Source organism: Melanerpes formicivorus, unplaced genomic scaffold (genome assembly GCF_026170545.1).
Source record: "Melanerpes formicivorus ecotype bairdi unplaced genomic scaffold, bMelFor1.0.p_v2 SCAF_1, whole genome shotgun sequence".
NCBI classification, from domain to species: domain Eukaryota; kingdom Metazoa; phylum Chordata; class Aves; order Piciformes; family Picidae; genus Melanerpes; species Melanerpes formicivorus.
Window position 1 is genome coordinate 22909539 of NW_027142353.1, and position 27454 is coordinate 22936992.

Sequence of the window (27454 nt, forward strand, 5' to 3'; positions counted from 1 at the left end):
GACATACTGAGCTATTTAAAGTTATTTCATCAGGTTTGCATTTAGGAATGAATGGCTTTTTTTATTTCCTAAGAAAGAGTATTGACTACAACAGTGAATAATGCATTCAATTGCACTCGTTACTATAAATGCTGAAATGAGATATTACTGTAGGCTCGACAAATATGGCATGTAGCAAAATAAGGAGGTTTGTGGTATGGCTTATGACCAGTTCTCAAAGCTCATCTGTATTCCTTGAGCTACATTTAATTGTGATTATTTTCTTCCTGAATAATTAACTTTTTGGAGGCAAAAAAGTAATTTGCTGGTAGAAGCACAGTAGAACTTGATGTGAATATACTGGAGAAAATGCTACACCAGGCTCCTGGGAGATGGCTCAGTAAAATGTTTTCTTGTACGTATTTGGGCATATTCCAGTTCTTCAATTTGTATTCAGCCAAAACCAAGTGTGTGCTGTATTTTAGAAATTCTTGGCTCTGCTTCAACCTGTTGTAATTTTCTTGTAGTAGGCTATGCAGCTGCACTCACTGGAAGGTTAGGCAGCCCCATTTAAAAAGAATGCAGTAATACTAATACTGTTAAGTTGGCAGTTACTTATTTTGAAGTATGTTAATATTCAGGCCTTTTAGGTAGAACAGCACATCTTCAGTAAATACATAGCTAGCATGATTAGTTGTATTGTAATTGAGAAAAGGACACTGTTCATTTTGCTTACAGCTTCTGTTGTGCTTTACCAAACTTAGATGACCTTTCCCTCTTCTGAAGTACTTAAGAGGCATGGTCACCCCTAGCTGTGGAAGAGCAGTCTTGGGTGGCTCTTGGATTTTAAAGCTTGAAGTGTAGTGAAATTTGTTAGTTCACAACTTAGTTTTGTGTATGACCAAAGGGTGACTCGTGTATGTGGTTGCTTTTCCAGTGAATTTCATAGGTGTCTAGTATTCAGTGCTTTCTGGCTGATGTTTGAATTTTTAAGGTAGGAATGCTCATTTAAGTGTACTGAGTTCTCAGTAAGTTTCAGCATGCTTTAAAACTAGTACTGATTTAAACATGTTTAAGTGTCTTAAGTACTGAGCAGCAACTGTTATTTATTGTAGGTGCTACAAAATATATTAGAAACAGAAAATGAATACGCTAAGGAGCTACAAACAATGCTTTCAAACTACCTGCGACCGTTACAAGCCAGTGAAAAGTATGTGAGTTTGGTTTGTTGGTTTTTGTTTTGTGGTTCTTGTTTGTTTGGTGGGGAGGTTTGTTTGTTTTTTAAGCAAGCTTGAAATCTCTTGTGCATTGGGGAGAGTTTACATGGACAAAAACCTCAATTTCGGTGTCAGTGTGCATTTTCTCGTGTGGCCTGTCATGTTCTTCAGGCAGGGCTTTCTGCTATTCAGCTTGCCTGCTGCAAAAACCAGTCTGGTCTTTCATTTAAGAACTAGTATGCTTTTTTTGTTTAAGATTGTAGGTGTTATTAAAACACAATTGATGATGGCAAACCTAAACACCTTTTATTTGCTTTCACTTCAGGTTAAACTCGGCAAATACTTCATACTTAATGGGAAATTTGGAAGAAATAAGTTCTTTCCAGCAAATGCTTGTACAGTCTTTAGAAGAGTGCACCAAGTAAGTACTGTGCATACCAGATTCTGTAAAATTCTGTGAAGCAAATATTTTTTTTATTATTTTACTTGTCATTCATGGTGTTTGACATTTTTATTCCTCTCAATTTAAGGATAATTGCTACAGCAGTACAATAGATGTTTGGATAATACCTTGATTACTTGTGCAGGTAGATACTTGCCCTAGGATGCAGTTTCTGAGGTAGGAAGTTTGACATGGTTTGAAAACAGTTTATGAATTTCTATGATGCAGTTGCATACCAGTCAGGAAATGGTAGAGTAAGTGGGTTTTTGTTTTGAAGCTATTATTTTAAAGTCTTTTGTTAAAGTAAGAGAAAGAATGAAAGGAGCTTACTTTGTGATGGAACAGTGGAGAGAGAGTTACTGATACAGATGAAGTATGCTGTATGAGAATGCTTGTGCTTAGTGTTCTCCTGTCCTTGAACAATGGTGGTGGGACAGGCATATGGGAGAGGGAGAAAGAGCAATCTATATTGGGGAAAAAAAGCCTCATGCCTGTATTGTACCACATAGGAAGTGTGGTGAAGCATAATAAAGAGGGGATGAAGACACATGTTCCTCTTACATAGGTTAGGCTGAAGTAGTAGCTCATACCTCAGCATGTCAAGGTGTAAGAGAGTGACCTTATATCTGAATTGTCTTAACAATCTGTGTTCAAACTTGGATGAAAGTGTAGCTCCTGTTCCTAATCTTGGTTATATCCTTTTCCTTGCCTGTGTTCTCACTACAAGGTGAGCTAAAGCAAATTGCTAATCCAAATTTACCTGTGTTTCACCAAGTTAGTAACTTGAATTGCTATTGAAGGCTTAGATGAGTTTTTGTCTGCTGGGACTACTTGACTATGAGGGGGAATGAATGTCTCGGAGGAAAAAAATACCTTTTTTGGCAGCAGTGATCTTTGGATCAGCTGAATGTATCTTGTTTTGACCTCACTCTCCTCTCCATCTGAGCTCTTCTGTGTGAAGAGGAAGCTTTGACATGAAAAAATATAAGCTGTGCCTCTACTAGGCAGTCACATATGCCTGGATCTGTTGCTGACTTTGGATCCCACGTCCTCCTACCACCTGGCTTCTCTCCCTCTTATGCCCCTAGCCAGGAGAGAATGGAAAGGAGGATGGTGTAGTTTAAATTACTGTTCAGTGGTGGAATAGAAACATTCTTGAAATGGCCTTTCTTCCACACTGCCTGAGAAAGAAGGGTATTCTTTCTAGCAGGTTAAACTTGATCAGTTAGGTGTCTAAGTCCCTGAGAATGACCATTTGTCCACACATGTAAATGTTCAATTTCCTTTCCTGCCACTGCACTTTGTTTTATTTTTCTGCTACCATGATTTTGTTTCTGTGAATCATAGTACTGGGAAATGAAGTACTTCATATCTTCTAAACTTTTTTATTAAAGTGGTCTTAAGAACAAGAAGGGAAAAGTATGTGTCTTTAAAGAAATAGTAATGGAAACTTTCTTTTAACTTGATTTGTAGGTTAATGTGTTGTGATAATGTAGCTCCAAGCTCAGAAGGCTTGTTCAGAACTCTTTCCTTGATTTAAACCCTATTAAAACATTAAGAACAGTGTGGCCAGCAGGAGCAGGGAGGTCATTCTGCCCCTGTACACTGCACTGGTTAGGCCACACCTCGAGTACTGTGTCCAGTTCTGGGCCCCTCAGTTTAGGAAGGACGTTGACTTGCTGGAACGAGTCCAGAGAAGGGCAACGAAGTTGGTGAGGGGCTTGGAACACAAGCCCTGTGAGGAGAGACTGAGGGAGCTGGGGCTGCTTAGCCTGGAGAGGAGGAGACTCAGGGGTGACCTTATTGCTCTCTACAACTACCTGGAGGGAGGTTGTAAACAGGCAGAGGTTGGTCTCTTCTCCCAGGCAGCCAGCACCAGAACAAGAGGACACAGTCTGAGGCTGCGCCAGGGGAAGTTCAGGCTGGAGGTCAGGAGGAAGTTTTACACAGAGAGAGTGATTGCCCATTGGAATGGACTGCCCGGGGAGGTGGTGGAGTCGCCGTCACTGGAGGTGTTCAGGAGGAGACTTGACAGGGTGCTTGGTTACATGGGTTAGTTGATTAGGTGGTGTTGGGTGATAGGTTGGACGCGATGATCTTGAAGGTCTCTTCCAACCTGGTTTGGTCTATTCTATTCTATTCTAAAAGCACCTTCACATAATGTCCTTTATTTCTTTTTCTTGCTAAGTGAAATGTTGCTGTGTAATAATGAGGAGCATAATGGATGCTAGTGGGTGAGCAGAGGAAGAGATGCCCCAGGGTTACTGAAAAGGTTACTGCGAATGTTTTCTGTTATTTTCATTTCATAAATACAGCGGTCGTGCCAGGTTCTATTTTCAGCATAGTATGTTGACTTGAGGGTCCAGCTTCCTCCAGTTTCAAATTTAATCCATCATAATTCCCATCATGTAGAAGGATGCTTGCCCTGCTGCCTTGTTTTTTTAATTTTGCCCCCCCTTTTTTTTTTGGCTAGTGAACCTGTTCTGTAAACTCAGAGTAGCTTCTGGGCGAGAAGATAGATCTATCAAGATAAATCTGTAATTTTATTTTGGCAGAGAGCTAATTTCCATCATTCCAGCCAATTCATATTACAGCATCTGATAGGATATTTTTTTTCATATTGACATGTTAGAATGATCAAATCCTGATGTCCTGCCAGTTGTAATGCTGCCAGCCTACCTTGCCTGACAAATTCCTGGGTTTGGGTGTGGGAATTGAGTATTTTTCTTAATTCCACACCCCTTTCCAATTCAGTTTATGATTTGAGTTTTCTCTTAAATCCTGGCTTGCAATTCAGTGACAGGGTCTTTCTGGACCACTTTATCCTGTTTAACCCTCCTGTTGTTAAATGGTGGTCATTTAGTTAGATTTATTGGCCAGAAATATGATAAAATATGAATATGATTTATTAAATATAAAAAAAAATTCCCAAGCCAATTTGAGGTTCATTTGCCTGGTTGATGATAGGTTGATTACACGTGATAGAAGACTGATGAACAGTAGAATAACAGTCTAGAACAATCAGAACTTGGAATACAGAGGAACAAACTGGAATAGAATAGACCAGGTTGGAAGAGACCTTCAAGATCATCGCGTCCAACCTGTCAACTAATCCAACCCTCCTAAACAACTAAACCATGGCACCCGGCACCCTATCAAGTCTCTTCTTGAGCACCTCCAATGATGGTGACTCCACCACCTCCACGGGCAGCCCATTCCAATGGGCAATCACTATGCACGCAAAACCAAACAGCAATGCTGCCTCGGGTGGCGTAGACAGACCACCTCGCGTTCACAACAGAGCTAACTGACAGGTAACAAGCTATGAACCTCAGAAATAACCAGGTAAAATAGCATAATTTACTTACGAGCTGCTAGCTACCAAAAACCTTTGCTGAATGAAGAGATGTTTTGAGTTCATAGTTATAGTCCAAAGGGCAGTATTCAAAAATTAGAGGAAATGAGACAGCAGGCTGCTGTAGTGGAGGCCCAACTTGAGCACTATGCTGCTAAAACAAAAGAAGCTAATTGCCCTGAAGATAGGAGCAAGTAAGGTGCTTGTTGCCGCCTTGAATCCCATTAACAAACAGGGGAAAGAGAGAAGAGAAGAGAATAACGAGCACGCAAGCTATGAGTGTAATGAGCATATGAGGTCTTCCCCTATAAATTCCCTTTTTTTGAAAACTGAACAGCCCAACGGCACATTAGCCATTCAAATCCTGCCAATCAATTCAAAATGTTTATGTGGTGAGTAAACTGCACAGGCCTTCTCTCATGGTGACTGACATGTGCTGTTGCCTCTCTGAAACGTGAGGCTTGGGGATCGGGTTCAGCTTCCACCCCCCTCCAGGTAGCCATAACGGTGCCTACCTATTAGGCTTCTCCACCTCAATCCGGACCCTGCAACAGAGGGAGGACAGAAGGGCAGTGGCTCAAAACAGATTTAGCTGTCTTGTTAATGCCTCTAACAGGACAGATGGGTAGTGGGTTTTTTTTCAGAACACACAATACTGTAGTGGGTGTGTTGTGTATTTTGGTGGAAGTAGTTTTTTGGATGTTTGGTTTTAGTTCTGTTTCACCCTTGCACCCTGCCCATAGCCTTGAAGCCCTTCTGGTGAATTACTGAAGACTTGTTTCTTAGAACTTGTCCAGGTTGGCCTCTGGTTTTGTATCACTTTAGTGGTCCTGTGAGTTGTTCCATCTGTCACAGGCCTGTGAAGACTTCTTGTCTACCTGCTTGGATCCTGGGCACCACTGGACAGATTCATTTGGGGTTACTTCTACCTTTGTTAATTCTCTTCATTTACCAAACATAAGTAGCAATTGTGCTGGGGAGGCTTAGATTGGATATTAGGAAATACTTATTTATGGAAAGAGTGGTCAGGTATGGGAATAGGTTGTCCAGGGAGGTGGTGGAATTGCTGTCCCTGGAGGTGTTTCAGAAACATGTAGACATGGTACTTTGGGACATGGCTTAATGGCCGTGGTAGTGTTGACAGTGGGACTTGATGATCTTAGAGGTCTTTCCCAATTGAAACACTACTGTGATTCTATGATGAGTCTTAACTAGCATTGAGTGAGAATCTTCTAGCAAATCATCTTCAAAAACACTTTTTTCCTGACTGATCAGCTTCAAGTGCACTTTGTTTTGATGGATGGAAAAGAGCTGTAACTGACAAGGCAGAAACACTGCTGGAGTCTTCAGCTGGATTTATAACAGTAAAACAAAGCAAAAGGACTCCAGGCTCCAGTTTCTTGAGGACAGAAAGTGGTCCAGTGCTCTAGATCTTTCAAGATCTGTGATTCAGTGCCAAAGATGAATTCAGCAGTGTTTCACACTGCAAAGGAGTCACTGAAAAAAGTCAGTGTATGTCATGTGATCTCTGAGCTAACCTAAGTCATCTGTTGGGAGTATTGCTCTTTGTTCTGTGGGGGTGGGTTTTTTGTGTTGTTTTGGTGTTCACTTTTTTTATTGGATTAGTTTTTGGTCTGTTGTTTTCAGCAGGAGATTGAACAGATGTCTCCTGCTGAAAAGAAAAAACAAGCGAACAACAACAAAAAAACCCAAAACAAAACCCAACAACCTACTTCCATTTAGCTAGGAATAGAAGCTGTCAGTCTATGGCTGCACTTCACGGTAAGGGACACATGACACGCAGCTGACACACAGATGAAACCATCCTGCATAGACTGGTCAGGTATAATCAATCACCTGTGTATCAAACTGAGGACATTGGCTGCTTTTTAGTACCTCTGCTCCGTAAGGGATGTAGCCAGGGTTTCCCCTCTCTCTTTATGTCCCTGTTCTTGCAGTCACAGTAACTGTGTTGTTTATCTTGTTCTGTGTTCTGAGTACTGGCAGATAATATATGTTCTAGGATGATCCTGAAGTGGAATGTGAATTTAAGAATTAAATAAACAAAACCCCAGGAAAACACCACAAATAAAACTCCCCAAACCACAAACACACAAAAAACCAAAACAAAACGAGAGAGACACACCAGGGTGTGAGAGGGAGATTGCTGAAAGGTAACTAAACACTAATCAGTTTCAGGTTTATTTCTGGAATGCAGATACAAATTAAGTCTCTTAAAGGTGTATCCCAGTATTGACCTTTTGCTTCAGGTTATTGTGAGTAGCAGCAGAAATAATCCTAATAATCTTAAATAGACTTGAACACAGTGTCCTGAGATTGGCTGAAGCTACCATGCATATTAACCACAAGAGGTAAGGAAAATAAATAGTGAAAGGTATGATTGTGAGAAGAGCCTTGAAAATAAGGCTTATAGTTTGTGAATAAGTTGAATAGCTACTCCATTTGTGTAAACAGTAGCTCAAAGTTGCCAAGTGTTTCCCTGATTTCAGTAACCTTGTTAACTGAAGCCTCAGGAGGCAACATCTAATCTTGCATGTTTCTTCACAAACTGCATCAATTTGGAGTCCTGAATCACAATTATTCCTCAATTTTTGCAGATGTTCACTTGTCTGGAGTTGTTTCATATAAGCTCTTAAGTTCCAAGATGTTCTCCATACCAATGTTATGCAAACACATCAAGCTTATCATTGATGCTTCTTCAAGAGACCGAGGGTGGTAGGAAATTCTGCTGGTTTTCTTTCTTTAGGAGGAGATGGAGAAGAGCAGACAATGTCACACAGACAATTGAAAGTTTCCAGTTTGTGGCAGTTTCTGCAGGTGTGTGTATAAATGTGTATACACACACTCTTATATACATTTTTATGTATATTTATACGTACGCATCTCTACAGCAACAGAGATTACCACATGACACTCTTAAGGTAACCACAGAGCCAAACAAAGTTTACAGACATCTAATCTTTTCCTTGCAAGGAAAACATATATTGCAGGTTAAATTTTGTTATCTACTTTTCTTCTAAAATTGCTTGACTTGGTTTGTATTTAAATTTGTCTGGATTCATCACAATCAATCAGCTCTCTAGCTGTTGGTTTAGCTTTAGTCTGGTTCTGATTGGTAAATTTGGATCATAATCTTGCAGTAAGCATGACTCAGCAACAAGGTATTTCCTTTGTTCTCTCAAGTTACGCAGTAGAAACCTATTTTAAGTCTGGAAAAACAGCTGATAGCTGTCAGATGTAACTCCAAAAAGCAGATAATTTGAGTTAGTTTAGATGTGATTCTTAACATGTGTACAACAGTGGAGGCTTTGGTTATGGTTCTTTTCATGCTGTGAATAGAATTAAAGCATTTCTTTGGTCATACAGCTGAAGTTAGTATAATTTTGTATTTGGATAAATACACTGTGATTACTTGTTAATTAATGTATCAAATATAAGAAGAGTATTGGGATGACAATAAATTGTAAAATAACTGTACTCTTTACTGAACAGATTAATCACTGAAAGGTTTATATGATGTGATGCTAGACTTTAAGCTGTTGGGTTTTCAGCAATTAGAGGAGATACAGATAACTTAATTGTTCCTCTGAAAATAGTAGAACACTTGGAACTAATGCATGGATTAGAAAAGTAAAAGGGGATGAGTTGCCACCCCTTCAGGAAGTCTGCTAATTATCTTAATTCAACAAAGAGTGTGCAGTATGAAGTTGCAGTGCATGTGCAACATGTAGAAGAGAATGTCAGTCTTTAATTCTGCTAAAAGAACCAGCAGGCTGAGAAGATGCAGACGTCTGCTTGGTGCCATAATTTACGTAACATCTCCTCCTCCTCTCTCCCCCCCAAGTATGAAGACAGCAATTTAGATGTTTTCAGCAACCTTTTACTATTCAATTCTGAATTACATGCCTTGAGTCTTCAGAGTTTGAGGCTTTTGCTGCATCTATTACTCCAAGAGTGCATTATTTACTCATGCTTAGATTTATTGAAGGGGACCAGCTGCCTGGCAGGCAATGCTGTTGGAAGACTGTAAGAATGGCATTCCCTTGTACAGAGGAATGCCCCTGGTTTCCCCTAAATACCTGCAAAAGCAGGCACTCTATTGGTTTCAGAATTTAAGCTTCCTTTGAAAGAGAAATGAAGACAGATAGTAAAATACAGGACCTAGGATTTAGTGTGAGGAGTTTTACGGTCAAATTGGATCGGGCTGAATCTGAGGATTCAGCTGCCATTTTTTGGGTGTCTGAAATGAATGTTGCTCTCAAATAAGGAAGTGTTTCTCCTGTCATGTATTTGGAAGATTTGTGCAATAGGTTTTGACTTCATACTGAGTAGTTCTTACAACACTATACAGAGGGGACCAAACAGTTTAATAGGAGACAGACGAGTTCTGAAGTTTAGGGAAATATTTATTGGGATGACCTTTGAATTTTAACTATGAGCAAACCTAAGGAGTGGGACAAGAGTGTTTCAGTAGGATGGGAGCATCCCATGCCTGGAGGAGCAACTGTTTTTGAAAGCTGAACTGGAGTTCATGGGAGCATCTCTCACTTCTTCAGAGGGAGTATACTAACCAATGATGTTTTAACTTTATGTATGTATTCAGGACAATTACAGAAGATCTTTGCCTCTAAAAACTCTTTTTTTCCCAAAAGAGATGTTCTTACAGAGAACTGTTGAAACTAATGTAAGTATGTAAACCTTTGACAGAGCTAACAGTATGTCTGTTGTGTACTTTCTGAGAACTCATGTAGCTTGAGAGCAGGGTGAAATACAGGGTTAAGAATAGTTAAATGGGTAACAACAATTCACTGCTTGTCTCACGTTGTGAAGCAGCAAAGATTTGGCATGGTTGTTAGGAGACACAGTCTTTAGGCAAGGAGAGTAAAACTGTGGAGAAGTGGAAACATTTAATCTTGCACATGTGCAGTGGGTTTAGACAAGGTGTCAAGGACAAGCTTGTAATGAGGACTGATGAAAACTTAGTGCCCCATCTTCTGGTGAACTTCAGTGTAGGTTTTACAGTAATTTATTAGCCATACAGCCTACTACAGAAAAGGCTTAATAGTTCAAATGAGAGTTGCTCTTACAGAAAAATAACAGGATTTCATCTCTTGTGGCATCCTTACAGTGTTGTGCAGTTTATTCTGTCTTGCATGGGAAACAATCTAGTAAGGATGTTAATTGAGTGGTTCTGAGTTGGTGATGTGGTAGCATTAAGGAACCCTGCCTGATTAGAGTATATGTACTTCTTTCCATCAGTTTAACTTGATAATTATTTTGGATGTAAAACAAAAAATATGCGTGTGCTTTTCATTTGCACATAAAGAAGGCATCTTAAGGACATGCTAAGCATAAGACTGGAAGAATTGAGTTTTGTTTGTTTTGTTTTTTCTTTCTACTTTGACTGATTTTGTATCTGTACGTCAAACTTCTGCTTTCTGCTTATTGTACCAGTTTTAAGTTGGTGTCTCACAATTAGCTTGGGATATTTGTACTCCAGATAATATCTTACTGCAATTTAAGATTACAGTTTTGGTTGAAGCCATTTGAAAAGTACACTATATATTCATTTTTATTCTTATCCTGTCCTCCCTTAGGTGAATAAATGTGTATATTTTTCTGATAAACATAAGAAGTGATTAGGTTTACCAAGATTGTGTTAGTCAGCTTTTATTCTAAATACTGCTGCTTTTGCTGAGTTACCTTCTTTTTTTTTCCAAATTACTGATGCTGCTGCTGTTTAAGCACCATTTTATGCTAGACAAAATAAGCTCCTCTGAACATAATTGTGCTTATCCTCTCTGCTAGTGAAGGGCAGAGGGAGAGACTCCTTCTGTTACTCCATCCAGTTTTTACTTAAGTGTTGAGATACTACTTTTGAGATTTGGCTTATGTGTATGTATACTGTTCTAATTGCTGTATTTTGAACAAAAATCCAACTCTTAAAGTGCTAATTACCACTAATTCTTGAAAAAATTATGCTGAATGATTGTCTTAGAGGTATATACCATATTTTGCCTCTACTGTCTTGACATATCCAGGCCTGACTGTTAAAGGCTTGAAGCTGTAAAGAAGGAAGAGAAAGCTGTAGGTTGCTCGTCAGTGACCACAGAAGTCTGACTTCCTAAATACAATAACCAATACACACAACAACAGAACAGAAACAAACAAAAACCCAGTATGCACTATTTTTCCTAGACTTTAGTTTATTTCCATATTGATATTATACTAATTTAATCTTTATTACTTGTTTTTCAGGTTGCCTGAAGCTCAGCAGAGGGTTGGAGGATGTTTTCTAAATTTGATGTCACAAATGAAAAACTTATACCTTGCATACTGTGCCAACCATCCATCAGCAGTAAATGTTCTCACAGAACACAGGTACATTAACTTGGTGGTCTTAAATGCGATACAAATGCATAGAATACACTTGAATTGTAAAGCTGTAATGTGTCTCTTCACAGGCTTTTGGTATGCTAGGGCTTTTCTAGGGGAGAAAAAAGTAGTACTACTGGTGGTTTGTTCTTGTTTGTTTATTCAAGACAAGAAGACTCCACACTGTAAGCTGTTCTATATGGTCTGGACCAGCTTGTCATTTTTGGCAGCATGTTATCAAGTGTTTGAGAGCATTTTATCATTTAAAGAGCATATGCTGAACTCTTGAGTATGGAAACCAAAGTGTACTGATTGTCATCTTTGACTTCAAAAAATGCAGAGGCGAAACTAGTTAGTGAAGTTGTGGCATAATTGACATGATTACTAATAGAAAGTTGTAACTTAGCCCTGTAAAAGCTTGTACATTTTTATGTACTTAAATTTATAGTGTTATACACTCAGCTTTTGAGTGATATGAAAGGAGTGTGAGCTTTTCAAATTTGCTAAATCATTTCCTGCGTGTAAGGAGTAAGATGATACGTTAACATGATGGAGGTTGCTAAGCTTTGGGCCTGAATTTGAGTTTGCTTGGAAGATGCCTTGTATGACCTTGAGGGAAGAGAGTGGAGGCCAGAATTTGATTGAAGGCATCTGCTTTCACAAACTTGCCCTATGTATTCTTCTGATGATCATATGCTGCAGCAAACTGAGTTTGGGGCTGATTGTTTGCTTGTGCAGGACAGAACCATGGGACATATGCTAGCTGATTATCTATTCTTTTTGCTTTTTTCCCATGTTTTCTTCACCTTGTGGTGGACTAACATAAAAATACTTTGAATATTTTGAGCTCTTCTAAATCAGAGGAGCACAGTTGCTTTCCTATAGCTTTAGCTTCTACCAAGAACTTGCATTTTAACTGTGGCACACTTGTGAGCTTTACTCAGTATAAATAAAAAAAACCCTTCTAGCTACCAAATATTATGAACTATTGCTTGTGTTACTGAGGTGTGTAACTGTCTTCCAGCCCCACTTTAAAAGATTAAGCTGCAAATTCGTGTTGCAATATAGGCAGAAATTAAACAAGAAAAAAATATTTAAAATCACCTCATGAAACCCCTGTTTTCTTTTGGATGACTTACCCTAGTAGCACTTTCTTTAAATGCCAGAATACTTAGGTGATACAAGCTGTTGTTGGTGTTTGAGGTTTTTTGTTTTATTTTTTCCCCCCAGTACTCTTAGGCTTAGGTTTTGGTTGTTTGGTTTTGTGCCTTTAAACTCTTTCCATACAGAGGTTTAGGATTTAATCTATGGATGGAAGATGGTAGAGTGATAGTGAAGTAGTCATCTACTTTTCTTTAGATCTGGACATATTTGTAAAGGATTATCCTAACTTTTAGAAGTCTTGAAAAGAACAAAGGAACAGCCATGCCTGAGAAACAATAATAGAAATGCAAGGGAGGAGAGCTGTTTGTTCTGCAAATGGAGAAAAGAAGCATTTTTTCTTCTGTGCTGCTTCACATATAGCTTGTGTAAAAAAATAAATACTCAGTTTCTGGTTTGTGAAGTCAGCTTCGCTATGGAATCATGGTGAAGTCCATCTAAGTGTTGAAGAGCAGTTAAGTAATTTGGATGTGGAAGTAGATTCAAAGTAATAGTATTCTTTGTAAGAGATGGCTGAAGGGAAGTGATGGTAAATGGCTTTTCTTTTAATGCTGTTGTACTACCAGGCATGAGTCAACAGAAGTAAATCCTGTTTGTGCTTTTAAATTTTTATTCTATTTTATTATTCTGAGCCCTTCATTTTGTTGACTGCTATTGCTATGGGCAGCAAGTGGCTTCACTAAAAAGTGCTGGAGACAGCTGCCATGAAGTAGGTGGCTTTAAGCCTGAACCTTTACTGCCCCTATAGGGAAAAGGGTAGGCAGGGGAGGTAAAAGGGCTAACAAAAGAACAGAAATTAGAAGTTAAGAAAGTACAAAAAATAAAAGGTATTTAGGGAAGAGGAAGGCACAGAGCTATTAGGGAAAGGGATATATATACATGCACACACAGAACCAGGCTGGATAGCAATGGATTCCCTGACGCAAGGTAGCAGGCCTGGCCCTGTGGTCCCCAGCTCTCAGCAACAGCACCAAGCTCCACCAGTCAGGGAAGTGAAGGTAAGAGACAGCAAGGCTGGAAATTGCCCCCCCTTATATAGAGGGTAAGCAGGAAATGGGAGGGAATAAACATGACCTGGGGTGGGGTAGGATTTCCCATACACCTTGGGGTCCACCGAGGGAGGTGAATTTCTGTCTGCCCCTGCAGGCCTTGAACTACAACATACGGTTTCAGCTGAGGGTTCAAAACCATTTTGTGTTTCAATACCACAAAAAATACAGCGGAGAAATAAATATTTGCTGACTTATTTGATTTGGATATCCTGTTTGTAACAGCTGTGCTATTTGGTAGTGTTTTAGAGAAAAAAGGAACAGTCTCGAGTGGTTTGATTTGGAACATGAATTCTTGCTGTCCACAGCAGATTCTTTCCTGCCATAAATTCTGTGCACTTCTTAAACTGAACACATATGCGTTAACTGTGCTTCTGAAAAAAAAGCAGTAAATTCTTCTATAACAAAATTGCTTTTTTCTGCAGTTTATAAAAGTTTACTTGCTTTTGGTGAGAGCCATACTATCAAAAAAGAAATGAAACAAGTCTCCTAGATAATTGCTTTTGGTGAAACTTGAGAAACAACCTCTTTTTGTTTCTATAGAATATACTACTTGTTATTTTTACTGACACTGACTAAAAATAACTTACTGTAATTTTGAAGTGTTAACTCTGTTTCTTTAACCAGTTGCATCACAGTATCATCAAAATTGTAAGCTGTTATCTGCTATGGAGGTTTTTATATGTCATTTTCTGAAGTATCAGGCCTGTTTCGTAAGCAGAGCTGTTACATGTTAAAATGTTTGAGACCTGTTAAAGACTCTCTATGTATCCATCTGTGTAGATAAAACATGGTGATGTTCCTATTATTTTGGACTTAGAGTGAAAAGTTTCTCTTTTGAATAGCATTTTTGGTGACATCTCTAAATAGCAGTTCTTGAGGTGAGGCTGGAGATGTGAAAGATTCATTCAGTTTGAATGTCACTGTCTCTTTTTGATGCCATTCAGTATGAATGCCAGTCTGTGCTTCCGCTCACTCTGCCCTGTCCTGTGCTTCCGCTCACTCTGCCCTGTCCTGTGCTTCCGCTCACTCTGCCCTGTCCTGTGCTTCCGCTCACTCTGCCCTGTCCTGTGCTTCCGCTCACTCTGCCCTGTCCTGTGCTTCCGCTCACTCTGCCCTGTCCTGTGCTTCCGCTCACTCTGCCCTGTCCTGTGCTTCCGCTCACTCTGCCCTGTCCTGTGCTTCCGCTCACTCTGCCCTGTCCTGTGCTTCCGCTCACTCTGCCCTGTCCTGTGCTTCCGCTCACTCTGCCCTGTCCTGTGCTTCCGCTCACTCTGCCCTGTCCTGTGCTTCCGCTCACTCTGCCCTGTCCTGTGCTTCCGCTCACTCTGCCCTGTCCTGTGCTTCCGCTCACTCTGCCCTGTCCTGTGCTTCCGCTCACTCTGCCCTGTCCTGTGCTTCCGCTCACTCTGCCCTGTCCTGTGCTTCCGCTCACTCTGCCCTGTCCTGTGCTTCCGCTCACTCTGCCCTGTCCTGTGCTTCCGCTCACTCTGCCCTGTCCTGTGCTTCCGCTCACTCTGCCCTGTCCTGTGCTTCCGCTCACTCTGCCCTGTCCTGTGCTTCCGCTCACTCTGCCCTGTCCTGTGCTTCCGCTCACTCTGCCCGGTCCTGTGCTTCCGCTCACTCTGCCCGGTCCTGTGCTTCCGCTCACTCTGCCCGGTCCTGTGCTTCCGCTCACTCTGCCCGGTCCTGTGCTTCCGCTCACTCTGCCCGGTCCTGTGCTTCCGCTCACTCTGCCCGGTCCTGTGCTTCCGCTCACTCTGCCCGGTCCTGTGCTTCCGCTCACTCTGCCCGGTCCTGTGCTTCCGCTCACTCTGCCCGGTCCTGTGCTTCCGCTCACTCTGCCCGGTCCTGTGCTTCCGCTCACTCTGCCCGGTCCTGTGCTTCCGCTCACTCTGCCCGGTCCTGTGCTTCCGCTCACTCTGCCCGGTCCTGTGCTTCCGCTCACTCTGCCCGGTCCTGTGCTTCCGCTCACTCTGCCCGGTCCTGTGCTTCCGCTCACTCTGCCCGGTCCTGTGCTTCCGCTCACTCTGCCCGGTCCTGTGCTTCCGCTCACTCTGCCCGGTCCTGTGCTTCCGCTCACTCTGCCCGGTCCTGTGCTTCCGCTCACTCTGCCCGGTCCTGTGCTTCCGCTCACTCTGCCCGGTCCTGTGCTTCCGCTCACTCTGCCCGGTCCTGTGCTTCCGCTCACTCTGCCCGGTCCTGTGCTTCCGCTCACTCTGCCCGGTCCTGTGCTTCCGCTCACTCTGCCCGGTCCTGTGCTTCCGCTCACTCTGCCCGGTCCTGTGCTTCCGCTCACTCTGCCCGGTCCTGTGCTTCCGCTCACTCTGCCCGGTCCTGTGCTTCTTGATCATACATGAGCGCATATATGTGCTTATACATACATATGCATGTTTTATGTAAATACAGTTGGGATGAAGTGGGATAATTATATTGCTTAATAGATTATTTTTTTACATGCATTTCCAGTCTTCAAAGCTGCAGGCATACTTCATTTCCTTAACTTAATTATTCATAGAATATTGAGATGGATTTCACTAGAGATTTGAGGATATAGGGATATGCAGAAATGGAAGTAAAACCTAATGGAACCCACATAGGCATTCAGGTTCCAGAGGAACATGTTTCTGTTGTTGTGTTTTCTTCTGACAATCAACCACAACAAAACAATTTTTTTGTGAAGTTTGGGAATAGGTTCTATTCTTGTTTCCATATAGAGTAGAATAAACCAGGTTGGAAGAGACCTTCAAGATCGAGTCCAACCCATCATCCAACACTATCTAATCAACTAAACCATGCAACCAAGCACCCTATCAAGTCTCCTCCTAAACACCTCCAATGATGGTGACTCCACCACCTCCCCAGGCAGCACATTCCAATGGGCAATCACTCTCTCTGTGCAGAACTTCTTCCTAACATCCAGTCTGAACCTTCCCTGGCACAGCTTGAGATTATGTCCTCTTGTTCTGGTGCTGGTTGCCTGGGAGATGAGACCAGCTCCCACCTGTCTACAACTTTACTTCAAGTAGTTGTCGAGAGCAATAAGGTCTCCTCTGAGCCTCCTCTTCTCCAGGCTTATCAACCCCAGCTCCCTCAGCCTCTCTTCACAGGGCTTGTGTTCAAAACCCCTCACCAACTTTGTTGCCCTTCTCTGGACATGTTCCAGGAAGTCACCATCTTTCCTAAACTGAGGGGCCCAGAACTGGACACAGGACTCAAGGTGTGGCCTAACCAATGCAGAGTACAGGGGCACAACGACTTCCCCACTCCTGCTGGCTGCACTATTCCTGATACAGGCCAGGATGCCATTGTCCTTCTTGGCCACCTGGGCACACTGCTGGCTCATGTTTAGGCAGCTGTCAATCAGCACCACCAGGTCCCTTTCTGTTTGGCAGCTCTCCAGCCACTCCGACCCCAGCCTGTAGCTCTGCCTGTGGTGGTTGTGGCCAAAGTGCAGCACCTGGCATTTGGATTTGTTGAATACAATCCTATTGGACTCTGCTTCTCTGTCCAGTCGGTCGAGGTCCCTCTGCAGAGCCCTTCTGCCCTCTAATGTGGCTCTGTAAATTTTATCAAGATGTTAGCGGTGGTACTCAACATAATTTTTCTCTTTTTTATACAGCCTTGACATTTGAAGGGAATTTACTGTGTGGAAAATTGTTTCAGAGCCTTTTTTATTTTTTCCCCCAAGAATTAAAACTCTTGCAGTGTAATGAATCAAGAATTTGAACCAATTAATTTACTTTCCTGTAGGCCTGTGATTGTGTCTTTTAACTGTGTTCTGAGTCCCCGGCTAGTGCTGAAGAGGTGGAGCTTGACAGGTACAGCTGAATGTTTGCTCTTGCAGAGATCAGTGTTCTGCATATTTCCACCTCTGCCTCTTAGCTTGTATTCCCTGTTCCTTCTCTCATTGTGGCTACAATGCTGCTGTATGCAATCTGTTTTATTTACTTTATTCCATAATAATTATCCCTCTGGCAGCAGTGTTTGAGGTTTCAATTTCTAATGTCCTATAGGCTTTTTTGTGAACCCTAGTTCAAGGGTAGGTGATCTAATGCAATTAAATGGTGTTATTTTAGGAGAGAATTTACTAGCTGATGATAGCAGAACTGCCTTGAGGGTGTAGTGTTTAGACAAAGTAGCACTGATTGCTGTGTGCTTGTGATCATAGACGTATGCTTGATTTTGGAGAAGAAACATGATGAGCATCCTAAGACATGAAAGAAGATTTTCCCCTTGAATAGATAAAAAAAAAACCACACACAAAAACATTTGGAGACAAAGTACAGAAATAGATAATTGCAGTGGAGTAAGGAGTCCAAGGAGCATGTGATGTTGCCTACCTGAGGAAGATCACCAACCATGAAGTTCAGTGCAAGGGCAAACTCTAGCAATGAACAAGGGAAGGTGGAAGCCAGGACTAGGACTGTGGACTATATCCCAAATAATGAAGCAGGATATTTGAATATAGAACTCACAGGAAGGTTAATAATACTGAAAACAAATTAGAGGCCTTTAGTGATCAGTGAACATAAAATTCTTCCAAAGAAACTTTTCAGAGTGCAGACCCAATGTGATCAGCATTGAAGTATGCCATTTGCAGGGTTTTGGATTAAGCTTTTCTAATGTTTAAGCACCACTATTTATTTCTTTTAAAGAATGTTCTTTTAAATACATTTCTTATAAAACACAATGGAAGAAAAATGTTTAAAATACCCCGAACCCTTTAATTCAATGAAAAGGCAAATGAAAATTAGTAATATATGCCTACTTCATTTTGTGAAGTGGCAAGTGTTGAACCAGTTCCCAGCTGCAAGAAAGCTATTCATAAATCTTTGCTTGTTCAGACATTTATTTTGCTAGATTCTTCTGTTCTCTTAGATAACGTATCCAAAGTATATTCTACGCTTGCATCACAGTCTGGATAAAATTTGTGGAGCTGAACTATCACAATTACCCTGAGTAACTGGAGCACAGAATACTGATCAGTTTGAGTCAGGAAAGTCTTTGTGCCTCCCCCTCTTTGGTGCATCCCTGAGCATGCAGGCTGATGTCATACACCAAGCAGCAGATCCTGGGAGAGGAGCTTGACTGGGAAGTTTAGCACTAGGAAATAAAAAGCCGTGGTTAAGGGGTTGTTGAGCCAAGCTGTGCCACAACGCTCTCAAAATGAGGTGCCTGTGTGCAGTCCTCAGACCCCTCAGCAGTGATAGCTCATGCTCCATCTATTACAAACAGAGACCGACTACAGAAGTGTAAGTTGTGATTTTAAACATGTTTTACTTTGGGGATGTGCTTTCCTCAAGTTTAAATGGCTTCACCCCCACCTCTTTTGTTATGGTAGGCACATCTGAACTTGTTTTCTTCCTTTGTTGCTCTTCCCAGTCTGATTTGCAGCTTTCGAGACAGCTGTGCTAATAAAAATTTGAATGTATCAATAGAGCTTAAAGACACCTTTCATGGTGAGCTTTAAAATATCACAAGCTGTGAACTGACTCCGGTCTGTAGTGGGGAGAACTCTTCAGCTTGAGATTTCAGCATAAATGGAGGACAGCACTTTCATATGCAGCTCTGCATTTTAGTCTAAGTGACACAGTAAATTCAGATCTCAGCAACCTCGTTCTGAAAAGCTTGTTGCTTAGGCAGTTGTGACTAAGTTCGTGATTTCACTGTACAAAAGTATTTCCTGTTCAGCGAAATGATACCTTTTTATAAAGCATACTCTTTAGCTGTGGGCTGGAGTTTTATTCAGCATACCGCTTATGAGAGCGTGGTACTTTTAGACATAAAAGTGTGACATAAAAGAGCCGTTGTCTTTGGCAAAGCAGCTGCACTCTTAAGCTAATGACACTGACTTTAAAGCTGCTAGTAATTAAAGAGCTGTTATGGACTATTGTGGTATTCAGATTGTGTTCTTACCCACTCATATTTCATGGAAAGTGAGCTTTTCCACTATGTTATGTATTGTTTGTCATTTGTGAATAAATAAAGGATGCTCCCTTTAAGGATTAAACTAAGATCCATATTGACAGGTATTTTTTTTTTTTTTTTTGTCCTGCAGAGGTAGCAGGTTGATTTTTTTGGCTGCAGAGGTAGCAGGTTGATTTTTTGGCTGCAGAGGTAGCAGGTTGATTTTTTGGCTGCAGAGGTAGCAGGTTGATTTTAGCATGGGTATACTGCAAATGGGGACTGCATGATGGAAGTTCTCAAACAAAATTTTGGGTTGTATTGTATTAAAAGTGTGTGTTCATACTAAAGGTTGAACAAACTGACATGTCAAAACTTGGGGGGAAGCACAGAAGTGTTTGAAAGAACGTATGCGGCTTGGAAACGTTGGAGGAAAGCCATGTCATTCAGTTTTAAATAGCCCTATTAACACTGCTCCCTGTAAAAGGCTTCCTGATGATGCCATTGCTAAGCCTGTTTTTCAGGACATTGTGTACATTTTAAGTGAGCTTAAGTATAAACTTGCTCTGTAGGTTCCTACACTGTGATTAAGTAAAAAAAGAGGTGATAAACAAGCAAATGTCTTGGGTGAAGAGCAGTGAACTGCCTGGAAACTGCTGCAACATTGTGTGACCAGTGTGTTCAGTCAAGGCGTTGCGGAGTAGGCAGAAGTAAGATAGTACCTGTGTGGGTTTTTTATTTCCGGCTTCCAAGTACTCGATTTTAATTCAGGCTACAGTGAGGGGTGTTTGGGTTTTTTGTTGTGTTTTTTTTTTGTTTGTTTTCCATATTGTCTTCTATCTATTTTATATTGAAGTAGGGAAAAAGTGTTACACTGGTAATGAAAATTAAATGTGAGTGGGTGAAACGGTAAGCAGTTCTCCTCCTACTGCAGAGGCATAGAAAGACAGGCATGGAGGAGGGGGAAAAGTGCAAGCATTGTTAGTGGATAGCTGAGCAAATGCCATTTGTATAATGTATGTGTATCCACCAGCAGCATGGAGATGGCCTAAGTAATTAGGAATGAAGAAGTCTGCCTCTTCCCAGTTTGAAGGCCAGAATTAGCACTGGTCAGAACAATGTTACATTGAATGGTTTGTGGTATTTGTAGTTGGCACATCCTGTAGAACATGTTGTGTTGGGGAAGAAGCAGAAGCTGTATACATAAGAGTATGGATTGTGCTGCCTGAAATGAGGAAGAATAGCAGATAATGTGAAAGAGCAGTTGAAGTTTGGCAGACAGGGCTGGGTGTAGCTGAAGTGAACAACAGGCAAAGAATGAACTTGAAATGTTTGCTATTTGTGGGTTCTTGTAGCAGATATGTTTCACTTACAATAAAATAGATGAAGATAGTTACCAACTACCATATGTAATCGAACTTCGTTGCTGACAGGGATCTAGCTGTGCTGTGCAGAGCATTGGTGTCATATACATAGCAAATTGACTTTTAGAACCATTGAGTGCCTTCTGACAGAAGGACTTTCACAGATGAACGTTAGTAAAGCTTCCTGTGAAAACTGGGCACTGTACCTTCATTTGTCTACAATATCACCTTGCTGGAAACAGCCTCTTCCCTTTTAGCTGAGTCAGGATGAGAGGGTGAGCCACCACACCATAGCCTCGCAGCTTAATGTTTCAGCTAATTAGCCTCAATCCTCAATGAACAAGTAGCTGGTAATACTGTAAAGCCAAAACATGACTCTCAGTCCTTAGTATTGTGTAGGGTGCTAGTAGAATCAGTTGTCAAGTTCATAAACTCATGTGACTTTTATTCTGAGTAAGGGTAGTGACCAAGAAGACATAAGACAAAGTATGTTTTCAGGCTGCAGGTGTACAGACTGGATCAGCTTTACTTCTCAAATACAGATTTAAACTAGAAAGGTACTCAGGTCTGTCATGAATTATAATTTTTCATGAAAGGTATTGTAGGAGCCTTTAAGTGAGTTTTAATTTTGGCTGAAACCTGATCACATCATGAGCTGATTCTAGGAGGCCTGGGGGTTTTATTATGTACTGCTTGAGAGAGATGTAGCAAAGCCTGTCTGGTGGAGCTCTGGGCATTTGCAAGTATGCCCAACCCTTCTCTTTGCATCTCTGAAATGCCAAGCAGGTGTTGGGAAATCCTGTCACCCACTTTCTGGACTCTGCAGTTGGGTAAACCAGAATTTGCCCAAGTTTATGCACTGAGGAGTGTCTGGGCCTGGATAGAATGAGGATGGAGTGTGTGAGAGACTAAATCTTGTCTCTCTTGATGTGACTCAACAAAGATAAAATCACCTTTGCTGCTGGCCCAGGCAATAACTGATGTGTATTGAGCAGATGCCACTGGAACGACTCTCTGGAAGGTGCATAGATAAAGATTGCTCAGCAGACTGCAGCTGCCCTGGAAATAATAATGTGCAGAGGCCACTGCTATTGATACTCTCTGGAATATACATACCTAAAAACTGTATAAAGGATCTGAGCAACTACTGGCTTGGGAGAAGGAAAAGGCCTGAACAACGCCGCTGAGAAGGAAAACACGAGAGAAGGAAAAGCCCGGGGCAATGCTGCTCTGAAGAAAAACAAAGAAAATACCAGGAGAGAAAAAAATGACAGAGACCTCACCATGGACCCTGGAAGAAGCAGACCAAGAGGAACCCTCTCTCCATGTCCTGAGTTCTGCCTGCACAACTCATGGAGCTGAAGAGGCTGCTCAGAGAACAGCACAACCAACAAGGACAGCATCTCCTCTATGCCAAAGCTGTAGTAGCCTTTCTTCACAGACCAAACATCTCCTCCCTTCCAAAGCTGCAGCAGCCTTACTCAAACTGTCTTGGGGGGTGAGGGGTGTGGTAATATAATTCCTTTTTGCTTCTCTCTCCCTATTCTCCCTCTCACACTCTATTCTCTCTCTCTCCTGATCTGTCCACTTTATTTGTGTAATAAACAGCCTAGCTGTTCACATTTTGGCCTTGTTTGTGCCTCTAATTTCATAACACGGCAATATTCAAAAGTACTGGCTCTCTTCCTCTCTGGACCGAGACAGAGTGCTCTAAAAGAGGTGGTGTAAGGTTATGTTGGATCTGGCCATTCAGAAATGGTACTGGGTATATTTAACCAAGGTAGTGTTAAGTAAATGCCAGTTCATGAATCTGAAGACAAGTTAACATTGGAATAGACTGTATGGAAACCTTCTGTGAATGATGACGTTTAAGCAGGTGGGAGGAGAGAGATCCAAGTAGGATGGCAGACAAAGCACTTACGCTGCTATTGGAGAGTCACAGTTCATATTCTTGTTATGCTCTCTATTTGGACAAGTGACATTAATAAGCTAAGTGTTGCTTTTTCTGAAGTGGGAAGTAGTGTGTGTATCTACTGGGGGGTGAGGTAGGGAGGTCTGTTACTACTTTTATAATGCTTTTATATAGTGTCCCACTGAAATTGAGCATGTGTATTATGGTAGTGCCTGATGGGCCTTGTTTTTCTGTAGGGAAACTGAGCAGGTCAGGATTTGCTTTCACTTCTGTGTGGAAACACTATGCCTTAGTCTTGGAGATACTTGCCTTACCCTTTTTGTTAATGTGGCCATAACAATCAAGTGTGCCTCCTTTGTTTTTGTCCTTTCAACATTTGACAATTTTTACACTCAAAAATTTGAATCTGATAGCTGAGGGAGCAGAAAAAGAAATGTAAGTTCTGACTTACAGGGGCATAATGCTATTAATCAATAGAAGGTAAGGACTTCCAGATTGTCTTAGAGTAGAATTTACATGACTGTCACATGAGAATAGTGTTTTTGTTGTGGATTTTTTTTTTTTGTGGGAACCAGTTAATTTACTGTGATACGGGCTCAAAACATGAGCGACTCCATGTGCAGACATCAGAATGACACAGCTTGAATGCAAGATGATGTTATCATTTTAATGGGTGGCTTTCTGAATTTTCCTTTATTTAGCTTTTTTGTCTTTAGAATCCTGTGTTCTTCTGCAACTTCTATTTTCTGAAGCCTGGAAATCAGCCCAGGTGTTGCCATACATCCTTCTCCCCATGAAAAGGGCTCATTTTGTTCCTGGTTATTTAAACTTGAAAAGCTTGTCCTTCACTATAGTCTTCTGAAACCTCTGTTTTGTAAGTAATTAGGTGTAACTGTTTTAAGTTTCTTTGATAGTAGAGTGAGCTGAAATTGTCAGGATATGCTGCTTTTTAACTGAGTTACCATAAAAAGTTGAGGGGCTGGACTACTTATTGGAAATTACTCAAATATGGAAAAAAACCAGGGAAATTGGTAGTTCCCATTACTTTGAGAGCATGCATTTCTTACAGTAGCTTTACTGTCAAAACTAATATGTTGTGTAAGTACACCCTCAGTGAAACCCTAACTCATTTGAGAATAAATTGCTTGGTAATTATTTTTACTATGGTCTACCATTGGCTCATGGTTAGTATGCTTAGTTACTTTGCAAGAACACCTTGTGTGAGAGATGTAAATGTGAGAGGAAAAAAAATTTTAAATGGCTTAGTTCCTGACACCTTTAAAATACCAATGTTTCATTAAATATGAAGCTGTTGACTCATTTGTCAAGCACTGCAACAAGCTGCCCAGGGAAGTAGTTGAGTCACCATCCCTGGAGGCATTTTAAAGTTAGTAAATGCGGTGCTTAGGGACACCGTTTACTGGTGGACTTGGCAGGGCTAGATTTACACCTGGACTTCATGATCTTAAAGGTAGTTTTCAACCTAAATGATTCTGTGATGGTTCTGTGATTTTTGCTGATGTATTACCTGTGTAAACTACCTCTAAGGTCATATGTTGTTTTACCAGAATAAAGAGATAAGTAAGAGAATGATGTGTAAATGGCTTTAGTACATTATCTTTGTTCAGATGGCATAGCATTTAGAAGCTGTCTTTGCCTTGAGCCTAGAATAGAGGGTTTGATCCTATCTATTCCCTGCATGGAATCCCACATCTGCAAATGCCTTTGTTCCCATATCTTATTTAATGCAGAAACTGATCCCAGCATGTAAGTTATACTGGAGTTACTTCCTGATTCATTTGGCCTCTTGCTTTATTGGCAGAATTCCATGTGGATGAAAGACTTGAAGCAAAAAATCCAGTATAATTTTGTCTTGGTAATTTGATCTTAATTTGTTTAAATATCTTGTGTACACAGTGAGGAGCTAGGAGAATTCATGGAGATGAAAGGTGCCAACAGCCCCGGGATCCTTGTGCTGACCACGGGCCTCAGCAAACCGTTTATGCGTCTGGATAAATACCCCACATTACTCAAAGAACTTGAAAGGCACATGGAGGTATATCTTATCAGCATTTATGTTCCAGCTTAATGATGATTTGACAACAATTATTTTAAAGGTACATGTCAGACACAATGGGATGCAGAATTACATTTGCTTATTCTTCTGTCAGCCTTCTAAAATATGGGCTGCAATGGTTTGAAACTTGATGCAGTAAATAGTCCTGTAAAAGTCACATATTTAAAGTAAAACTTGCCAGAGAAGCTAATCTGCACTCCTACAGCAGTCTTGCAGGGTCTTTAGTTGACTTGACATTGAAAGTGTCTCCTGCATACTAATTGAGGCTTCTTTATCTTTTAGGAGTGTTGCTTCTCATCTTAGGACCTCAGCATGTTGAACATATCACCAAAATAGCCCCTTTGACTTTTCCTGAATGTTGTTGAAAAATGACTTTTCCAATATAGGGAAGTGTTTGAGGAGCTACTATTTCCATCTTTGTATTTTATAGGATAGATTTTTGGAGTGTGAAGGAGGGAGAGAATTAGAAAGCATATGGGTCTTTGTCTTGTCACACAATTTGGTTTGTCAGTGAATGACAGTGGAACATGGTAGTCTGTAAGGAAACTAGTTGGTCACTAAGCTAACTTGCCAAATAAAACTCCTTTAAAATACTAAGATTTCAAAATCTCTTATCCACTAGGTCTTGTGAAACTTCCTCATCTCTTTTAAATCTAAGTAGGAATGTTGTAAGTGACTCCATTTTTACTATGAGCAAGACCACCAGTGTTTGATTCTAAGACTGTGAAAGAAGAGCAGATTGGTCTACAAATTCTATTTTATGGAATTGTTAATTTGTTTTTACTTAACCCTCTAATGCTTTTCATTAATTCTACCAGAACTAAAAGCTTTCTGTGTGTTCTGTTTTTTTTAGGATTATCATCCAGATCGTCCGGATATTCAAAAATCCATGACTGCCTTCAAAAATCTCTCTGTAAGTGTGATAAAAACTCTTATTTATTTTAAATGTGTTGTAATTTCACCTCCCTCTATTGTTTTAGAAAAGTGAAGGGTTTTTTGTTTGTACAAAAAATTTTTGAGAGCTGGGAATTTGCTGTCTGTGGGCAGAGCTGAGGACAGTAATTTGCTGGGGATTTAAGCAAATAGACTCTGTGCGGCGGCCTTGTGAAGCATTCTACACCTCTTGGTCTGCTCTCTTCCTCGTGCTTCATCTCTCTTTCTACTAGTGCTACCATAACTAGTTTCCAGAAGAAGGGGTTCTGTGCAACAATGTTTGGTTTTTTTAATGGTGTTGAAGTTAAGGGAGAGAGGATGAAGCGGGAGTGCTAGTGAGCTTCAGAAGATAGGAACTTTCCAGTATTAACTGGAGCAGGAAGTCTAATTTGAACAGATGAGCTGTCCACATTACTACATTTTAAAAAACAGCACAAACTACAGAAACACCCTACCAGACAAAACCAAAATCAAATACATTTCTCAGATGCAACAAGCTTAATGTTATGTGCTTATTGTTAGGAACATGTGCTGGTGGTAACCTGGTATTTTCTGGCTTTTTAGCTTTTAAAGCAGAAGTTTTAGTGTTACTTGTGTTCAGAAGAGGTTTGATGTTCCCACTCTGTTGGGTGCTTTATGAACAAGACTTGGAAAGAATTTATTGAAAAAATTCAAAGGAGTGGGAGTGCAGCTAGTAGAGCATGTTGGAGTCATTTAATAAAAATTGGAACCCTAGGATATTCACGCTCAGTTTGCACAATTGACACGGCTCTTTCTACTAAAAAATCTATGCCTTGTTGTATAGGCATCTTTTTTTGTGACAGCTGTATGCTCTGCTGAGCTTAGCCATTTTTGGTTGGAAGCAAAAAAAATTAAAGTATGAAGAAAGGAGAAATTCGAGAAACAGGACAAGGACTGTGGGTTTTTTAATGGCAATTCAAGTTCATGTATTGAAAGGAAAAGTGATAATACTGAAGTTAGCAAAATTAAGTTTCATAAGATGTTTTTGTGCTAGTTATCTGAATGAAAATGCTTAAAGCTAGGTGCTGTCTTCTGTGTCACAACAACAACAGCAAATACAACTGTGGTGGTATTTCTACCATTAACCTGCTCCACATTGATAGAGAAGGTCTTTTCCCCTATATTTTGTTAGGCACAATGTCAAGAAGTACGGAAACGGAAAGAGCTTGAACTACAAATCCTGACGGAAGCTATCCGTTGTTGGGAGGGAGAGGATATTAAAACACTTGGAAATGTGATTTATATGTCCCAGGTCATGATTCAGTGTGCTGGAAGTGAGGTAATGTCCTTCTCATCTTTACTCTTGGTGGGTCTATGCTTTTTGACTGAAATTAATAGTAATCATTATGCAACAGAAATAAACAGAATACTTCAGAGTTCACAGTATCACTAAGGTTGGAAGAGACCTCGAGGATTGTCGAGAGTTACTAATGTAGATGAAAATTTTTCTGTACTGCTATCAGGCCTTTAGTAGAAAACTTGAAAACAACTTCCTTGAAGATGAATGGTCTCTTCAGCAAAACCCAGCAGAAGCAGGAAAGTCATTGTGCCCCTATACTCAGCGCTGGTTAGGCCACACCTTGGGTACTGTGTTGAGTTCTGGGCCCCTCAATTTAAGAAGGACGTTGAGATACTTTAATG

The 27454-nt window shown here is 40.8% G+C and overlaps 1 protein-coding gene across 4 annotated transcripts in view; it reads left to right on the top strand.

Moving 5' to 3' along the window:
* ARHGEF7 (Rho guanine nucleotide exchange factor 7) overlaps nucleotides 1–27454 on the top strand; it is a 135092-nt gene that overhangs the window by 74130 nt on the left and 33508 nt on the right. For all 4 annotated transcript variants that reach the window (XM_068171196.1, XM_068171247.1, XM_068171307.1 and 1 more), the window contains 6 exons: nucleotides 1095–1189; nucleotides 1522–1617; nucleotides 11273–11395; nucleotides 24700–24838; nucleotides 25713–25772; nucleotides 26946–27092. In XM_068171196.1, the coding sequence (XP_068027297.1) occupies nucleotides 1095–1189; nucleotides 1522–1617; nucleotides 11273–11395; nucleotides 24700–24838; nucleotides 25713–25772; nucleotides 26946–27092 (660 nt within the window). The remainder of the gene's footprint in view (nucleotides 1–1094; nucleotides 1190–1521; nucleotides 1618–11272; nucleotides 11396–24699; nucleotides 24839–25712; nucleotides 25773–26945; nucleotides 27093–27454) is intronic.